General features: G+C 50.1%; 1 protein-coding gene across 1 annotated transcript in view; it reads left to right on the top strand.

The window, feature by feature from the left end:
* Window positions 1–4,529: 4,529 nt before the first annotated feature.
* Window positions 4,530–15,607, top strand: part of GALNT2 (polypeptide N-acetylgalactosaminyltransferase 2) — a 189,170-nt gene continuing 178,092 nt past the window's right edge. The window contains exon 1 of the mRNA XM_045537230.1: window positions 4,530–4,721. Coding sequence (XP_045393186.1) covers window positions 4,596–4,721 — 126 coding nt within the window. The 5' untranslated portion in view covers window positions 4,530–4,595. The remainder of the gene's footprint in view (window positions 4,722–15,607) is intronic.

The following is a 15,607-nucleotide window of genomic DNA, read 5'->3' as shown; positions in this document are numbered from 1 at the left end:
TCCTTAATTTTTTTTTGTAGTCTTGCCAACAAAATGTTTTGTCAAGCTTTTGATTTTTTGCCAGTGGATTGGGGAGTGGTGATGGGATACATAGTATCTCTGTAGTTTTAATTTACAACTCTATTATGAGTGAAGTTTAATGTCTTTTCATATGTTTATGAACTCTTTTGAGATCTTTACTATCAATTGTCTGTACTTTTGCCCATTTTTATAGGATGTTTGTTTTTTTTCTTCAAGTTCTTTATATATCAGGGATAGTACCCCCTTTATCTATGATGTGTATGGAAATAATTTCTTCCAATTCCTCATGTGTGTTTTTAATTGTAGTATTAATAAAATATACATAACACAAAATTTGCCATCTTAACCATTTTTAAGTGTGTAGTTCTGTGGCATTAAGTACATTCACCATCCATCTCCAGAACTTTGTTCTCATTCCAAACTGAAACTCCAAACCCATTAAAAAATAACTCCCCATTCTTCCCTCACGTGAGCTCCTGGCAACACCATTCTACTTTCTGTCTCTATGAGTTTGACTACTCTAGGAACCTCCTATAAGTGAAATTACACAGTATCTGTCTTTGTGTCTGGCTCATTTAACTTAGTATAATGTGTTCAAGATTCATCCATGTTACGGTATATATTAGAATTTTCTTTCTTTTTAGGGCTGAATAATATTCCATTGTATGAATATACCACATTTTGTTTATCCATTCATCTCATGATGGACACTAGAGCCGCTTCCACTTTTTATCTGCTGTAAATAATGCTGCTATGAACATGGGTGTACAACTATCTGTTCAATTCCCTGCTTTCAATTCTTTTAGGTATATACCCAGAAATGGAATTTGCTGGACCATATATAGTAATTCTATGTTTCAATTTTTGAGGAACTGCTATTTTCCATGTATCATTTTATATTCCCACCAACAGTGCACAAGTGTTTCAATTTCCCCACATCCTTGCTAACACTTGTTATTTTCTGTTTCTAAAAAATGTTTTCTATAATAGCTAGCCTAATGGATATGAAGTGGTATCTCACTGCGTTTTTTGTTTTGTTTCATTTTTCATAATCAACGTAGGAGGTAGATTCCAGTTTGTCCTCATGAATTCTAGCTGTTCTCATGAGATCCACTTTAACCTTGCAGGTTTCTACTTTGTCCTTGCAATTCCCCATGTCACAGCCAGCTTTTCTTCTGACTGCCGGGTCTGTGAACCACAGTGACTTCAGGCCTGCCCTCATGCACGATGGAAACAGACGTCTATAGCTCTACCTCTAGCATTATACAAAGTTTAATCCCCATCACACCTACCTTATTCCATATCACTGATAATGATTTGCTTCTCTGATCAATTCCTAACTGACATGCAATTGATGTATGTTCATTGGGAGTTGAGGCTTTTTGCTGTAAATTGTCCCTCTTCATCTCCTTTCTGCTTCTCAGCCTGTTCTCCTTTGTTTGATGGCGGGATCACAGCTCCTCCGTCTTTAGAGTTGGGTTTTCCTTTATGGGCACATTTGAAAAACTTTTATTTTACAAGGCAAATTAAGCCCATTTGTAAATCAGGATGACTGATACGGTTTGGTTCAGCTCTGTCATACTGCTTCCTACCATCATTATTACGTGTATTGTGCTACACTCATTGTGTCTCTTTCATTATTTGGTGCTGTATTCCTTGCTATGTTTAGAACTTTTCTTTTGGCGTTTTGGAGTAGGGTCCAACAGTTCGGAATATTTATATTTTGTTTTAGTGGTTAGGTTTTTATTGGCATTTTTCTATTACCCTTAATTCATTTTTGTTGTTGTTATTGTTTCTAACCTTTTAGTGTCTGGACTGTGAGCTTTATACAGTATCCTTCACGCCCATCTACCCCCGATGGAACAGTCAGTGACATTGTTCTATGTTCCCTTTGCTCTCTCCCTTCTCCTTCAGTTGTTTTTAGTTGCACCTGTTCTCCTTCATTAGAAAGTATAATGTGTATACACTGATCTGTTAATACCTACTGAACATATGAAATGCTCTCCTTTCGTCATTTTTCTGGCTTCCTCAGTTATCTCTTGCTCAGAGGAATCTCACTCCCTAAGGTTCCTCGGGGAAGGCCCACGTGCATGGTGGTCTCTGGATTTCTGCACTCATTTCACGTCTGTTTGCCAAGGCTGGGTATAAAAATCTTGGCTGGTACTTTCTTTCCTTAAGTTTCTTATAAATGCTGCTCCACTGTTGCATTGCTTTGCATGTTGCTCTTAAGAGTCTGATGCCAGCCTAAATTTTTATCTCTACAAGTTAAAACCTAATAGTTTTTACTAAGATACATTTTAGAGTGGATTATTCCATGCCATTTTTTCCAAGATACCTGAAAGGTACTTTTGATATAGAGATTGAAATTTTCTTTATTCCTGTATTATTTTCTGGGATTACAGTTTTGATTCTATTTCATTGTTTGGCATTTCTACTTCAGTGACCCCAGTCGTGTGTATGTTGGCTCTTCTTTCCTGGCTTTCATTTCAACCGTTTCTCTCTGACTCGCCCTTTTGCTTCTTTATCTTATTTTTAATTTCTTGATTGTTTTCTTGACATTCTTCAATGGGCCCTTACATATTTTGTTTGGATGTGTTCTCCCTTGGGCATCTTGTAATTATTCTTTCTTCCTGGGATAGTTTTTTTGCCTTTATTTTCAATTTCTTTCCTGAATTCAATCAAGTCTTATTGCATTTCTTTTTAATTTTTGTCTGGTCTGTTCTTAGTTTTTGAATTTCTGATTCTAGCTATATGTGTGTGTGCATGTGTGTGTCTGTGTGTGTGTGTGTGTGTGTGTATCCAAATTATTATGAATACAAGACACTTTGTTCAGTTTGATGCGTGGTATTACAATTTTTTTCTGCTTCATGGTTTTTATTGGGGTGGGTTTCCTCAACCGAATTATTATGATTCATTTTTTCATCATCAGAAATGTGATTAATTTTCTGTTTTCTTTTTGTATCTTTGTATGCAGTTGATTTGATGTTTTTCTGTTACTAGGCGTTTTAAGGCAGGTTCCCAGGTCAAGAAAGCTCTCTTATCTGTGTACTGAAGTGCAGTTTTTAATAGATACCATTGCTGTTCGGGAGAGGATTGTTTTCTGTTTTATTTCTACAAGATCTTTAATTTTTCCTTCTGACTTCCTTCTTTTCCTTCGCTGCCAGGCCTCTGAAGGGCATTACCTTTTTTCTATTTATCTGACTGTTCCCCAGAAGCAAGGCTTCTTTAAGGCTGCCAACTTTTGTTCCATGTTCTTTCAAATCTCTTTCCTTGATCAATAAAGTTCAACCTGTGTTCAGTTTTTAGTTCTTGGTGTTGGACTTTCTCTTTTTAGAGGTGACAAGCCCGCACTTCACTTAAGTTCCTGGCAATAGTGGAGGAGCTCTGTTGGAATTGGATGTCTTTTTTTTCTTTGTGCCTAAGTAAATTGAAGCTCAGTTCATGGCGTTCTCTCTTAGCAATGCTGAAGGCTTGTTTGTGTTTTTGTTTTGTTGAGGAAGTGCGCAGAGATTTACATTCGGGCAGATGCCATTATCCCCTAGGCTGGGAAGCTCCCGAAAACATTTAATATATCAAGTACTAAGTAACATTTCTTTCCTAGGGACACTGGAAACTTGGAGTGTTACAAGGGCACCACCAAGGTTACACAGATTCTGTTACAAGAGAGATCTGCTTTCTTGTATCTTTTAAAGACGCTTAGTGTATTGAAAGCAACTAACCAAAACGAAAAGATTTAAAAAATATACAGTGTCTTCCTTCTTCCTCATTTCATGTTTATTTAAAACAGCAACACCCCTGCTATTAAGAGCTCTGTGCACCCCCAGAAAAATGTTCCCTTGAAAATTACCTTCACAGTTTCTACCTCGAGGCTCCCACCTCCGCCTAAATCAATCAATTAATTAATCGACTCCAAGGGGTCAGGGATGTTTGTTGCAAGATTAGCAAGAAAACTGCAGCAAAGTCCGGGAGGGGGGTTTGCACCAAAAAAGTCAGGACCGTTGGCCAATAAGAGAGCTTGCTAAGGGTCTGAGGTGGTCCCAAAGACCAAACACCGAGGAGGTGACAATGTGGGCAGGGAAGGGCTGAGGCCCCCAGTGCCCCAGTAACCGAGAGCCCCTGTGTGCGCGTGCACGCCTGTGTGCGCGCGCTCCTCCCGGTCCCGGGGCAGCCACCTGTCACTCACGGGGGAGGGGACGGCCGGCGGCCGGGCGCACGCTGAGGGGCGGGGCGGCGCCCAGGCCCCCGGCGGAGCGCGGCGTGCCGCAGCCATGGAGACGCGGCGGTCCCCTCCCGCGGCCCGCGCCCCGGCCCCCGCAGGCGCCGCCGATTGGTCGCCCTCTGCTCCCTGACCCCCTCGCCGCCTCGAGGCCGCCGCTTCCTGCTCGGGCGCCGCGCGGCGCTGCCGGCCCGGGGCGGAGCTCGGGTGCCCAGTGCGCGCCGCCGCGCAGCAGCCCCGGCGGGAGGAGGAGCCGCCGCCGCGCCCTTCCCCTTCCTGCGCTCCGCCGCCCAGCGCCCGCGGCCGGCCCAGGCAGCACTCGGCAGCAGCGGCCGCGGCCGGCGGCCGAGTCGGGAGAATGCGGCGGCGCTCGCGGATGCTGCTCTGCTTCGCCTTCCTGTGGGTGCTGGGCATCGCCTACTACATGTACTCGGGGGGCGGCTCCGCGCTGGCCGGGGGCGCGGGCGGCGGCGCCGGCAGGAAGGTGAGTGAGCGCCGCCACGGCCCGGCCCCCGGGCCGCCCCTCCGCGCCCCTGCCCCGCCGGGCCCTCCGCGGGCCGCCGCTCCCGCGCTCCCGTGCCCGGACCTCCGCTCGGGCCGCCCGCCCCGCCCCGGCCTCCCCGCGGGCGCCCGGGCCCCTCTGCTCGCCCCGGCTCCGGAGAGGGCGGCCGGCGCAGCCTTTCTTCCCTCGCCGCCCGCGCGACGTCGCCCCTCTCCCTGCTCCCCGTAATTGGGGTCTCGTCCGGCCGCGGGGGTCCTCATCCCTGCGGCGGGAAGTTTAGGGCTGGGGGTGTTGGCAAACACAAAGCGGGCGGGAGGAGAGAGGCGGCCGCCTTCCCAGCGCGTCGTGTACATCAGGGGAGAGGAGTCCAAGTTTCTTTCCGCCCTTCCACACTAGCGGCTGCAAATCCTCACCCTCTGCCCCTTGTCACTCCGCGGGGGGTGGGCTCCGGGCTTCTGCCACCTTCTCTGCTGCTTGTGTTTAGGGCGCGGGGGCGCAGCCACTCCTGTGCCAAATAAAACCCCGGGCCGGCGTCAACAGCGGCCCCCGCGCCCCTGCGCCCGGAGCGAGCCCGGGCACGGCCAGCCCCTCGCGGCCGCCGCGGTACGCTCTGCCCGGCCGGGCCGCAGCCTGGCGCGCGGGCCGGACGTGGCCTCCTGCGCTTGCATTTCAGTCCCGCTCCCGGTTACACGGATGGGGTCCCTCTTGTGTGGGTGTGTTTCGACCTGCTCCAGGGGCCGCGTGGTTAGGCTGTGGAGAGCGTGTGAGCCTCTGCGGTTCCGCGGCCTCGTCCCGCACTCCGGACGACCCCCGGGTCTCCTGGGGGAATTGCGCCGGGAGGAGCCCGGACAGCGCGGTCCTGAGGCCGTGCGCCCCCGGGGAGAGCAGGGCTTCGGCCGCTGGGCTTGTGCACATGCGGGGCCGAAGGGGGTTGTGGTGTTTTGCTGGCTAATCGGCTTTGAGAACAGAGTTATCTTTTCCAAAAATTCCATAACCCTCATTCCTGTGATGTTTAGTGTCACCGCAAGTCCAGGAAATTGTGAGTTAGTAAAGGTGGAGCACGGGTTAGGTTGGACAAGGGAATGGTGTCCCGGAACAACCCAAACAGGACTGACTACAGGAACAGACTTTAGCCTTGAAGTCAGACCCCTAAGTGTCAGTGCTGAGATTTGGCTGCTTTAGAGGTTTCCTTCATTGCTTCATTCATTCATTCCCAGCTGAAGGTATTAGGGGGAGGTTGGTGTCTTACTTGGCTTTTGGTGTATTTCATGGATTTGCTTTATCTAGAGGGCAGAAATGAAGACAGCCTTTCCAGGTGCTGAATTGGCCTAGCTTGCATCTTAGCTGACTTGGTACTCTCAGCCCTGTTTTTTTTTGAAATTGTAGGTGTAGTGAAGACCTCGTTTATTCATGAACGGTAAAGAGCACGCAGCCAGTGGAAGCAGTGCAGTCCTTTGAAAACCATGGTCACGTTAAACTGGAAGGATTTTAAAAACTTTGCCTCCCAGTATACTGTGCCTTGGCTACGCCACATAGCCTGGTGTGCTGGTGAGACCTGGCGAAGCTTTTTGCCTTTTATGCAAAGAGGACCAAACACATCCACCAGCCTCGGTGTTTCTCCTTCCTTGGTCTGCCGCTTTCATCAGCACAGGTGATTAGAAACAGCAAGTGTGTGTTAGCTTCCCAGGCGCTGGTTTCTCACTCTGGTGGGCTTCAGTTGTTGGATGCTTTAAGGCAGCCGTCCCAACTTTTTTGGCACCAGGGTCCAGTTTCGTGGAAGACAATTTTTCCACAGTTTGGGGGAAGGGAGGTGGGTGCTCAGGCCAAAAATCAGGGGGTGATGCAAGCAATGGGGAGCACCTGTAAATACAGATGAAGCTGCTCACTCACCTCCTGCTGTGCGGCCCAGTTCCTAAGTTTCATGGAAGACAGTTTTTCCACAGACAGGGAGTGGATGGGGGAGGTGGAGCCAGGAGGATGTGAGGGTCGTTTCCTAACAGGGCTGGACTGGGACCAGGCTGAGCCCTGGGGGCTGGGAACCACAGCTTTATGGGGTCTTCCATGTTGAAGTCTTCAGATACCTCTGAAGTATGATTCTTAGTTAAAAAAACCCAAGAATTCCTTGTGGCCTGGTGGCCGTACTGACACCATGTAGAAAAAGTGGGGGAAATGAGCAATTATACAGGGATTGGTGATTTGGGATTCTATTCTTTCTGTCAACGAACCATAAAATTTAATCCTAGCCCTTAGAATGATTTAGTGATTTGTTGGTTGAGGACGAGGTACATTTGAAATTGCAGTAGAAGACTCGTTAACTTAGAGCTGTGGACCCCGAGACAAGAGGGGAAGCCCTAAGACAGCTCCTGGAGGGGAAGTGGAACCCTGCTGTCCTCAGTCGCTGTCCTGCAGGAAAACTGCACAGTCTTCTCCCTCCTGAATTGTCCCAGTGGGTTTAGACGTTAGAAGCCTCTCCAAATTTAGTTCATCCTCATGATAAAAGAAAGTATGTGGTTTGTTTAGCTTGTAAAGTATGGACGTGAAAAAGATAGCAGGCCAAGCATGGAAGAGTGGAATTTAAATACTAGGTGTAGTTTTTTTTTTTTCCCCCCACCGAGATAAGTGAGTTTGTATTTCTTCTCTTGTTTTATACTGTTCAAGTCAGGGCTCTCGTTCCCTGTTGAGCCAGTTTCTCCACAGCCTGACGTTTTGCAGGGTGCCAGGCTGCAGTGGCAGGCTTCGGGGATCGTCTGGGGGGGAGTCTAAGTAGGATTTCTGCTGCTTCAGCAGCCCAAGCCGGGCTCGTCATTGTGTCCTGCCTGTTAAATAACTCATTGCAGAACTGTTATTCTCCATTCGGCAAAACCCAGAAAGCCAGCTCACCTCCGATTGCAGAGTTACTAAGCTAAGCAGGAGTGAGTGCTGCAGACCAACCCCAGGCGCTGCTGCACAGCTCAGCGCTGAGGTTCAGGATGTGTGTGTTAAAGCAATTTATGCATGATATTGTTTAAAGTTACATTTCATTTACATTTCTGTTGATACCCTTCCCCCCATATTTTGCTCTTTCCCCCTAAATGGACGATTTGCACTTCAAGGATGCCTTTCCTTTGAGCATCTCAAATGCTTTAAAATTTCCATCACGTTGAGTCTCCCCTGGGCCCTGGTATGTTGGCGGTGGATGGAGCCTCAGACAAGAGGACGGGATTTCTGTTGAAATGAAGCTGCCTCTGGGTGAAGTGTGGCTGTCTAGGACGGAAAGGGAAGGGTTTTCCAGTATGTGAAGAATGATCTCTGCTGCAAGCGTGTGCGGAGCCCAAGACCCGGTCCTTGCCTGTCTCCCCGGGTGCGTGGGGGTAAGAGGACGCTGAGGGCCATGGCCCCGGCCCTAGCAGCTTGTTCACTTTCCGCGGCAGCATCACCCTTCTTCGCTGAGCTGGCACAGATGCCGCAGCGCTGGCCTGGGCTGGGGGACTTCAGGCAGGACCTTGTCGGCAGCATGGGAGGGTGCAGGGGAGGGTGCGGGTCACTTGCCGGGAGGGTGCGGGTCACTTGCCGGAATGGTGAAGACCCCCATGTGGCTGGAACATGGTGCTCACGTGGGGCAACATCAGGGTGTAGAATTGGAGGAATTTGGAACTCAGTTGTAGAAAGCTTCAAATGCCAGACTGACTTACCTACTGGTCCTTAATTTGGTGATCACAGTGAACCACGAAATGTTCTGAGCTGGGTGGTCAGCAACCACATGGAGGGAAATGCCCCAGATCCACGTCTTGGCACTGAGACCCTCTGCCTCTTTCTGCTTAGTGACCTTTGCTGATTTACTGACCCTTCTGACCCTCAGTCTCCTCATCTTTATAGTGGGGATAATCGTTTTTATCTTGTGGCGTTTTTTGGGAGAATTAAATACTATTAGTAGGTGCTTGCAGATAGTGGATGTTGAATAACTGGTATCTAAAAAAAAAAAAGAAAAAAAAAGAGAAAAGCTTGACTATCCCCTTGAAAATTCAGTGAACCAGGAATCTTAAATGTCTTGTTGATTCCTGGAAAATTGTTTCCAGAAACAGTTTTTTTTTGTGGTTGTCGTTTTTATCCCTCATCCATACTTTTGAGATTGATCTGATTGGTTTGTCTGGAGTTTGTGCTGTGAACGTTGATGCTGCCAAGGACTGGCGTTTTGGAAAGTTGTCCAGACCCATGCCCGCTCTCTTGTACCCGGGTGTGGTGTCGGAGTCCCCGTTAGCGGGCAGTCAGCAAGACAGTGGACGCAGGGCGCAGCTTGCGTTGCCACCGGTTCGACACCTGGAGTGTCCCTGATGGACGTGTCCCTGGGTAGGGAGACGGGCTCTGGCTCCCCCAGCCGCCCTCTGCAGCCCTGCTCCCCTCGCAAGGGGTGGTGGCTGTGATCGCCCACAGCGTGTGCGGTTGGGGTTTGAGTGCGGGGCTGCTGTGCAGTTTGCGGGCGGTGGCAGATCTGCGAGCGTGTCTGTGGGTGGATGCGGAAGGGAGACCCGTGCAGCTCCTTGCTGTAATCGGTTTGGAATTTAAAGAGAGTCCATTTGAAATGAGAGTTTGAGGTTGAGGTGGGGAGGACAGTAGCGGGGGAAGAATACCGTATAGCCAGAGAATCTGACAAATGGTGCTGTAATACAAACTTCCCTCTTTAAAGAAAATAAAGTTTCCCTTTTCCGGAGCTATGTTGTGGCTGCCTCCGGGTGCTCAAGCATAATGGAAACAGATTGTGACTGCTCAGCGGTGCAAAAGTAGTGAGCTCTTCCCTGGACCTTCCAGCAAAAAGTGAAAAAGAAGCTGCCGTACCCAGCACTGAGTGGTGTCGACTTGCCCAGGCTCTGGCAGACCTTGGGCTGGGGGACACCTGGGAAGACGAGAAGGGTGGTGTGGGGGCTTCAGGCCCTCTGTACATCTCTCCAGCCTAGCTCCTGGGGTGGCGGGTCTCGGTTTGGATCACAGGAAGAGGTGTTTGAGAAGTGGTCAGAATGATGATTGCAGGGGTGGAGGGGAAGGCATATGTATATTTCCTCATTGCCATTGTTCATGTTCTTCACATCTTTTCAGGGAGAGAAGTCACTGGGGAAGACGCCTATGTCAGTGGCAAAGCAGGCACGGCTGCTGTCCGGCATAACCTCTGGCAAATCCAGAGGCCACTAGTGGGCCTGGTGGAAGGAGCTGGGCGTGCTGGGAGGCTGCCTGTGGCAGAGACACGGGCGTGAGCGGTTGACTGTGAGGTTCTGGCTGGGGTCCTCGGAGGGAGGGAGGGTATTCCTGGGAAAAACCTGTGGAGTCTCTTGGCGGGCCCAGCAGAATTCGCGTGGTGAGAAAACAGGCAAACCTGGCCAAGCCTACCCTCCCTTTTGGTTTTCCTGCTTTTGCCCTTGTGCAGCATGTTCTGGAAGCTCTGTTTGCTTGGATGATGCTGAGACGTACAAGCCGGACAGGTGTCTAGATGGGAACACACCTGCACAGCCAGGCCACGCAGATTTAATAGTGAGATAGTTCCATGCTGGTTATGAAATACGCCACTATCTCGAGACCACCGAGTGCCCCCCTGCCCCTGGCTACCCTGGTCCTCCCTTGGGATCCCTGTCCCATGTTCAGCAACTGAAGGGTTGAATCCTGCCACCTCAGCGGCCTCTCAGACCCGCTTCTGTACCCATGCCATGGTAGTAGTTAACATGCTGATTGTCACCCCTGCAAATGTGCCACTTGGTTCGAAGGAGGCCTGGTCTCATTTCCATGACTGAAAGGTCCCCATCGCCTTGGGTAGGTCTCCGATTCTGTGCTGCTGTTGGGGACCCTTGTTCCACTATTGTAGTCTGGGGTCCCTGCCTGTAGACTGCCTTGCTGGTGAGGTTTCTCAGGGAGGAAGGGTGTCATGGCAGTTGTGCCCCCATGCCCTCCTGTGGGGGTTCAGGAAGGGCTGGGCCTGGCGAGGCTGTCTCCTCCCGGGAGAATGACGTTGAATGCATCGGTGTGTGCTCAGCACCTGTGTCCTCAGAGCAGAACTTGACCATGTTCTTCAACAGTGTGAAAGATTCCCTGACCTGTGGCTGTGTGCTTGACCTTAAAGCTTCACCCCAGGGGTGGGGGCACTGGAACTGCTATCTTTAGTTTACCTGTCCAGTCAAGAAAGCCTCCCGCACCCTTCTCCTTTGTAGACCATGTGCCCATTTCTAGGAAATAATAAAAACAAAACAAAACAAGCTTAAGGCACTGATGTGTCTTCCCTGGTGGAGGCCCCTCTCCTGTTGCAGGGCTGCCGGCCCAGCGAGGCAGGTGGCGCTGTGCTCCTGCCCGGCTCTCGCCTCTCGCAGCACGGGGGGCCACACTTGGCACCTCTGCACTCAGCCAAGTGCAGCAGTAGAGCCGGCCCCAGAAGCAGGGGTCATCCCGTACGGAGTGGATTTCCTCGCATGCCAAAATGTAGACGGCAGTGACTCCTCAGGGCTGGATTTTGAAAAAAACAAAACCTGTCACGTAGATTCTCACTTACGAGCTCACATTTAAAAAGCTTACCCAGGCTTTGGGAGTGTGTGAGCCCTGTGTCTTACTGAGGCCAGCTGTCAGGAAGACGCGGTTGAGGGGTCACTGCCTGGCAGCTGGGAAGTGGGCCGATCCCTCGTAGCTCAGCCTGCCCTTGCCGGGCTGCCCGCCTGCCCTGGTGAACTGTCCCTTCCGGCCCTGCCTTCTGGGAGCTCCCCATGGAGCAGGGACTCTCTCCCAGGCCACTCTTGCTGGCCACCTGGTCCTGCCAGGGCTAGCAGGTTCCTGTCCCTACCTCCTACAGAGGAGGAGTGGCCAGAGGGAAGGGGGTAGAGTTCTGAATTTCCAGAGCCCAAATCAGGACATGTGTTTGGGCGGGGACAAAGGTACTTGGGGGCACAGGTTGCTCTTATTCAGGGTTTCTCACTTCTGGCACTGTGGACATTGTGGGCTGGATAATTTTTTGTTGTGGAAGGCCGCCCCCTGCACTGTAGGATGCCCGCCCGGCAGCTTCCTGCCCTCCACCCACCACATGCCATTAGCACCCCTTCCCCCAGCCCTGCCAAGCTGCAACAACTGGAAATGTCTGCGGACATTGCCGTGGGGGGGAGGGGGGGGAGGCGGGTGGGCAGAGTCACCCTCCGTGAGAACCACGGCCATAGTCACTGTTCCCTGTGATGTCGTTTCTTTCCCCTGTGCTTTTGAGGAGGGCTGATGTGACGTTTAACTTTTCGCTTTCGTAGCACCCGCTGCGGGCCAGGCACGTTCCCTTTTACCCCTCATGGCAGCTCTTTTACTTCTCCTATTTTACTGTTGAAGAAATTGAAGCACAGAAAGGTTAAGTGACTTTCCCGAGGTCACAGAGCTGGCAGGAGGCAGACCCAGGGTGTCTGGCAGGAGGAATCTCCCCAGGCCTCCGGAGGCAGTGGGGGTTCGTCTGCGCGCCGGGCTGCGGGTTCTGCCAGCCGGGGTGCGGGATGTGGCTTCTTCCCGTGCCCTGGGCCTCCTTGGCAGTGCCCACGCCCTGCCGCATCATTTCAGAACGTTCCTGGAAGGCATCTTGGAGCAGATGCCCTCACGGGAAGGCTTTGACAGTAGCGCTCGTCCGTTTTGCTCTTTGCTTCATTTTTACCTTTTGCTCCATCAAATTTTTGTTCTTACCCCCCCCCCCCCCATGCCTTTGCCTGTCCAGAACGGTAGGTCCTCAGCTGCCCCTCTGGCAAGGGCAGAAGTGAAAACAGGCTCTGATCCCTTTCATTCATTCTTGCAGTATTTCTTGAGCACCTAGTATGTGAGCTTTCTCACGGAGGAGGGATGTCTTGGCAGTTGCAGCCCTGTACCCTCGTGAGTGGGTTCTGGGATCGGCTGGGCCTGGCAAGGACCTCTGCTCCCTGGAGAATGACGTTGAAGGCATTGGTGTGTGCTCACCAATGCCTTTGTCCTCAGAGTGGAACTTGACCTTGTTCTCCTAACAGTGTGAAGATTGCCTGACCTTTGGCCGTGTGCTTAATCCTCAGGATTAACCCCAGGTGTGGGAGTCCCAGGAATGCTATCTTTAGTTCACCTGTCCAGGCACTGCTTGGGTGTTTAGAAGTAAGTACACCAGGAACATACCAGACACAAAATCCCTGTACTCGTGGAACTTTCATTCTAGTGGGGGTCTGGGGAGAGCTAGACAGTAAGCGTCATAAAGTCAATTACATAGCCGGGGAAAAGATGCTACGTGCTATGGCAAAAAGTAGAGCAGCGTATGGGGACTAGGAATTGGGTGGAGGGGTGGGCTGCAGTGTTAAATTGGTGATCCCACAGGTTCATGGGGAAGGTGAGTCTCTGTGGCTCGCTTTGCTTCAGAAGTAGCTCCTGGTTTCAGCTGTGCCTCTTTTTTTGGTGATCTCTGTACTCCTGGGTTTCTTTTGCTAAATAAACAAGCCAGTTTTCCTTCCCAAGGGTTGTTGCCTTTGGTTTTCTAGTGGTGGACATCTTGGGTCATCTGTTCTTGTCCAGCATGGTCTCCTGGATGACTTTAACATCGTGGCTGACATGTTATGTATGCTCTCATGTCCGCTCCACGACCATGTACCTGTGGCTGCCTGAGGTGCCAGCAGTTTAATTTGCTGATCGGCTTCTTAGAATATGCTTGTGGAACAATCTCATTTCTTGATTCCTGAGCTGACTTCTGGGAAGTGCCAGGTTCAGTTGGGGAAGCCGTTGGTTGTCAGGCACGCCATTCAAGAACATGGCGCATTCGTAGAGTACTCTCCACATACGTCATCATTTAATGAGAAATCCTCTTGGGCCCGTGAGCACCTGTCCCAGCACAGGATTCCCAGCACGACGTGACCTTGCTGAGTTGCTGTGGGTGGGGGGATGGTGGTGGGGTTGTTGATTCACATTTGCAGGAAAACACAGAGGTCAGAAGCCTGCCAGGTACTTGGGCTTTGGAGAGGGAGGTTATTCTTGGCAATGTGGGTAGTATTGAGGCTTTGTGATCTGTAGTATTTGTGGAAAATAGAATAGAGATGTGACTTCATCGGCCACAGCCATTTAGGGAGGTGGAACTGTGGGAAATTGTAGCTCATTCTGGTTCCCAAGCTGAGAGCATGCAGCTGCTTCTCATAGAGGCCATTGGCACTTACGAGGGGCCATTAGAGTTTCCATGGGGTTGGGTACCATGCCTGCAGTGCATTTCTGGATAAAACAACTGGGACATTTACATGGTAGCAAAGAACATAGAGGTCTTCAAACTCAAGAGTGGTCATTGAGGTTTCTTCATCTATCCTGTAGAGACCAGTCCAAGGAATGACCTCTTTTCTTCCTGACGCGGTGCTGCCCTAGAAAAATGATGCACTTCAAATGAAGGGTCTTTCTTAGCTAAATTGCCCTTTGAGCCCTTGAGGAACTGCTGCAAATTAAAGGCCTGCGTTTTGGAGCTGCCCGTAAATTAAGCACTCTATTATCAGGATCCGGGTAAGTACAGGTGACTCTCATGTCGGAGGTTTATAGGGCTGTCCTGGATGGTGAGCTTGTTGGCTCAGCGTGGGATGCCTTGAAGTCTCACTGTCCTCGTCCTTCCTGCCGCAGGGGCTTGCCCATTGACCTAGATCTTGGCTCTGTGACCTTTAAAAGGCCTGCCCTTCGCCTCCCCCTTCCCCTCCTTCCCCTCCCACCTTTGCCCTGCCCCATCCCCTAGGCCGGGGAGTTCACCTAGTTGTGTGTCTTCCTGCCTCACTCTTGATCATCACTGATTTCCCCTGTGTCTGGAACACACCTTTTTCATCAATGCTAAGAGCCATTATTTGTCAAACATGCATTGTTTTATGGACTGCTAGGAGAGAAAAAACACTGTCCACTGAACTGCGACATGGTGGTTTCTTACCAGTTAGTGTTCTTATTTTCTACGTATTGAAGGAGCTCTTTCAGAGCTAGACATCGATTTCTCCATCTATCACTCATACGCATGGATACAAAGGAAAATATAAGTGAAACTCACAGGGTAAGGTATTCCTGAAACTTTGATTTCAGAATCCAAGCACTCTTGAGTCACTTTTTGAGTGTAAGTGCCTGTTTTTTCCAACACAGTCATCCATTGTGCCCCCAAGAGTGTTGGTCATGTAGCATTTCTTAAAAAAAAAAATAAAAGCACTAAGAACTATTGGTTCTGGGCTCTTACAAAAGCTTGGAAGTTGTGTTTGAGTTAGCCAACTTTTGACTCTTCTGGGAATTTTGCCTAACTCTCCAATTCACCATCCATTCCATTCCCACCATGATTTGGTTTCTGGGGATTAAGAGTGCTTCATTGTTGTTTCTGGGATTTTCTTCTAAGCCACTGACATACATCCCGCAGATTCCGATGCAGGAGCATGGGCTGGTAATAGTGTGTCAGGGGCGTGGCTTGGCCCACAGCACCTTAGGACGTCACTGATTGTGAGACACATTCTGACTTCATGTGTTAAACTGGCGAGGGAGGAAAGAGCATCTTCTCATGGACCGGTTACGGCCTTTCCTCTTCTCACGTGTCAGATTGGAGTCGGCCTTCCGTATCGCTGGCTCCACATCTGGGAATTCAACCAACCACAGATGGAAAATACTCGGAGGGAAAAAAACCCAAAAAATATAAAACACAACAGTAAAAAGTAATATAAATTTTAAAAACCAGTGCTGTATAACAACTATTTACATAGCATTTACACTGTAATTTAGAGATGCTTTAAAGTATACAGGAGGATGTGCATAGGTTTCATGGAAACATTACATCATTTTACATAAGGCGCTGGAGCACCCTTGGGTTTTGGTATCTTTGGAGTTTCCTGCAACCAGTGCCCTGAGGATACTGTGGGATGGCTGTACCCACCTTTATGACAAACCAGCTCCTT

This window comes from Lemur catta, chromosome 25 (genome assembly GCF_020740605.2).
Source record: "Lemur catta isolate mLemCat1 chromosome 25, mLemCat1.pri, whole genome shotgun sequence".
Lineage (NCBI taxonomy): Eukaryota > Metazoa > Chordata > Mammalia > Primates > Lemuridae > Lemur > Lemur catta.
Note: the sequence above shows the minus strand (reverse complement) of the source record. Positions and strands in the feature narration are given on the sequence as shown.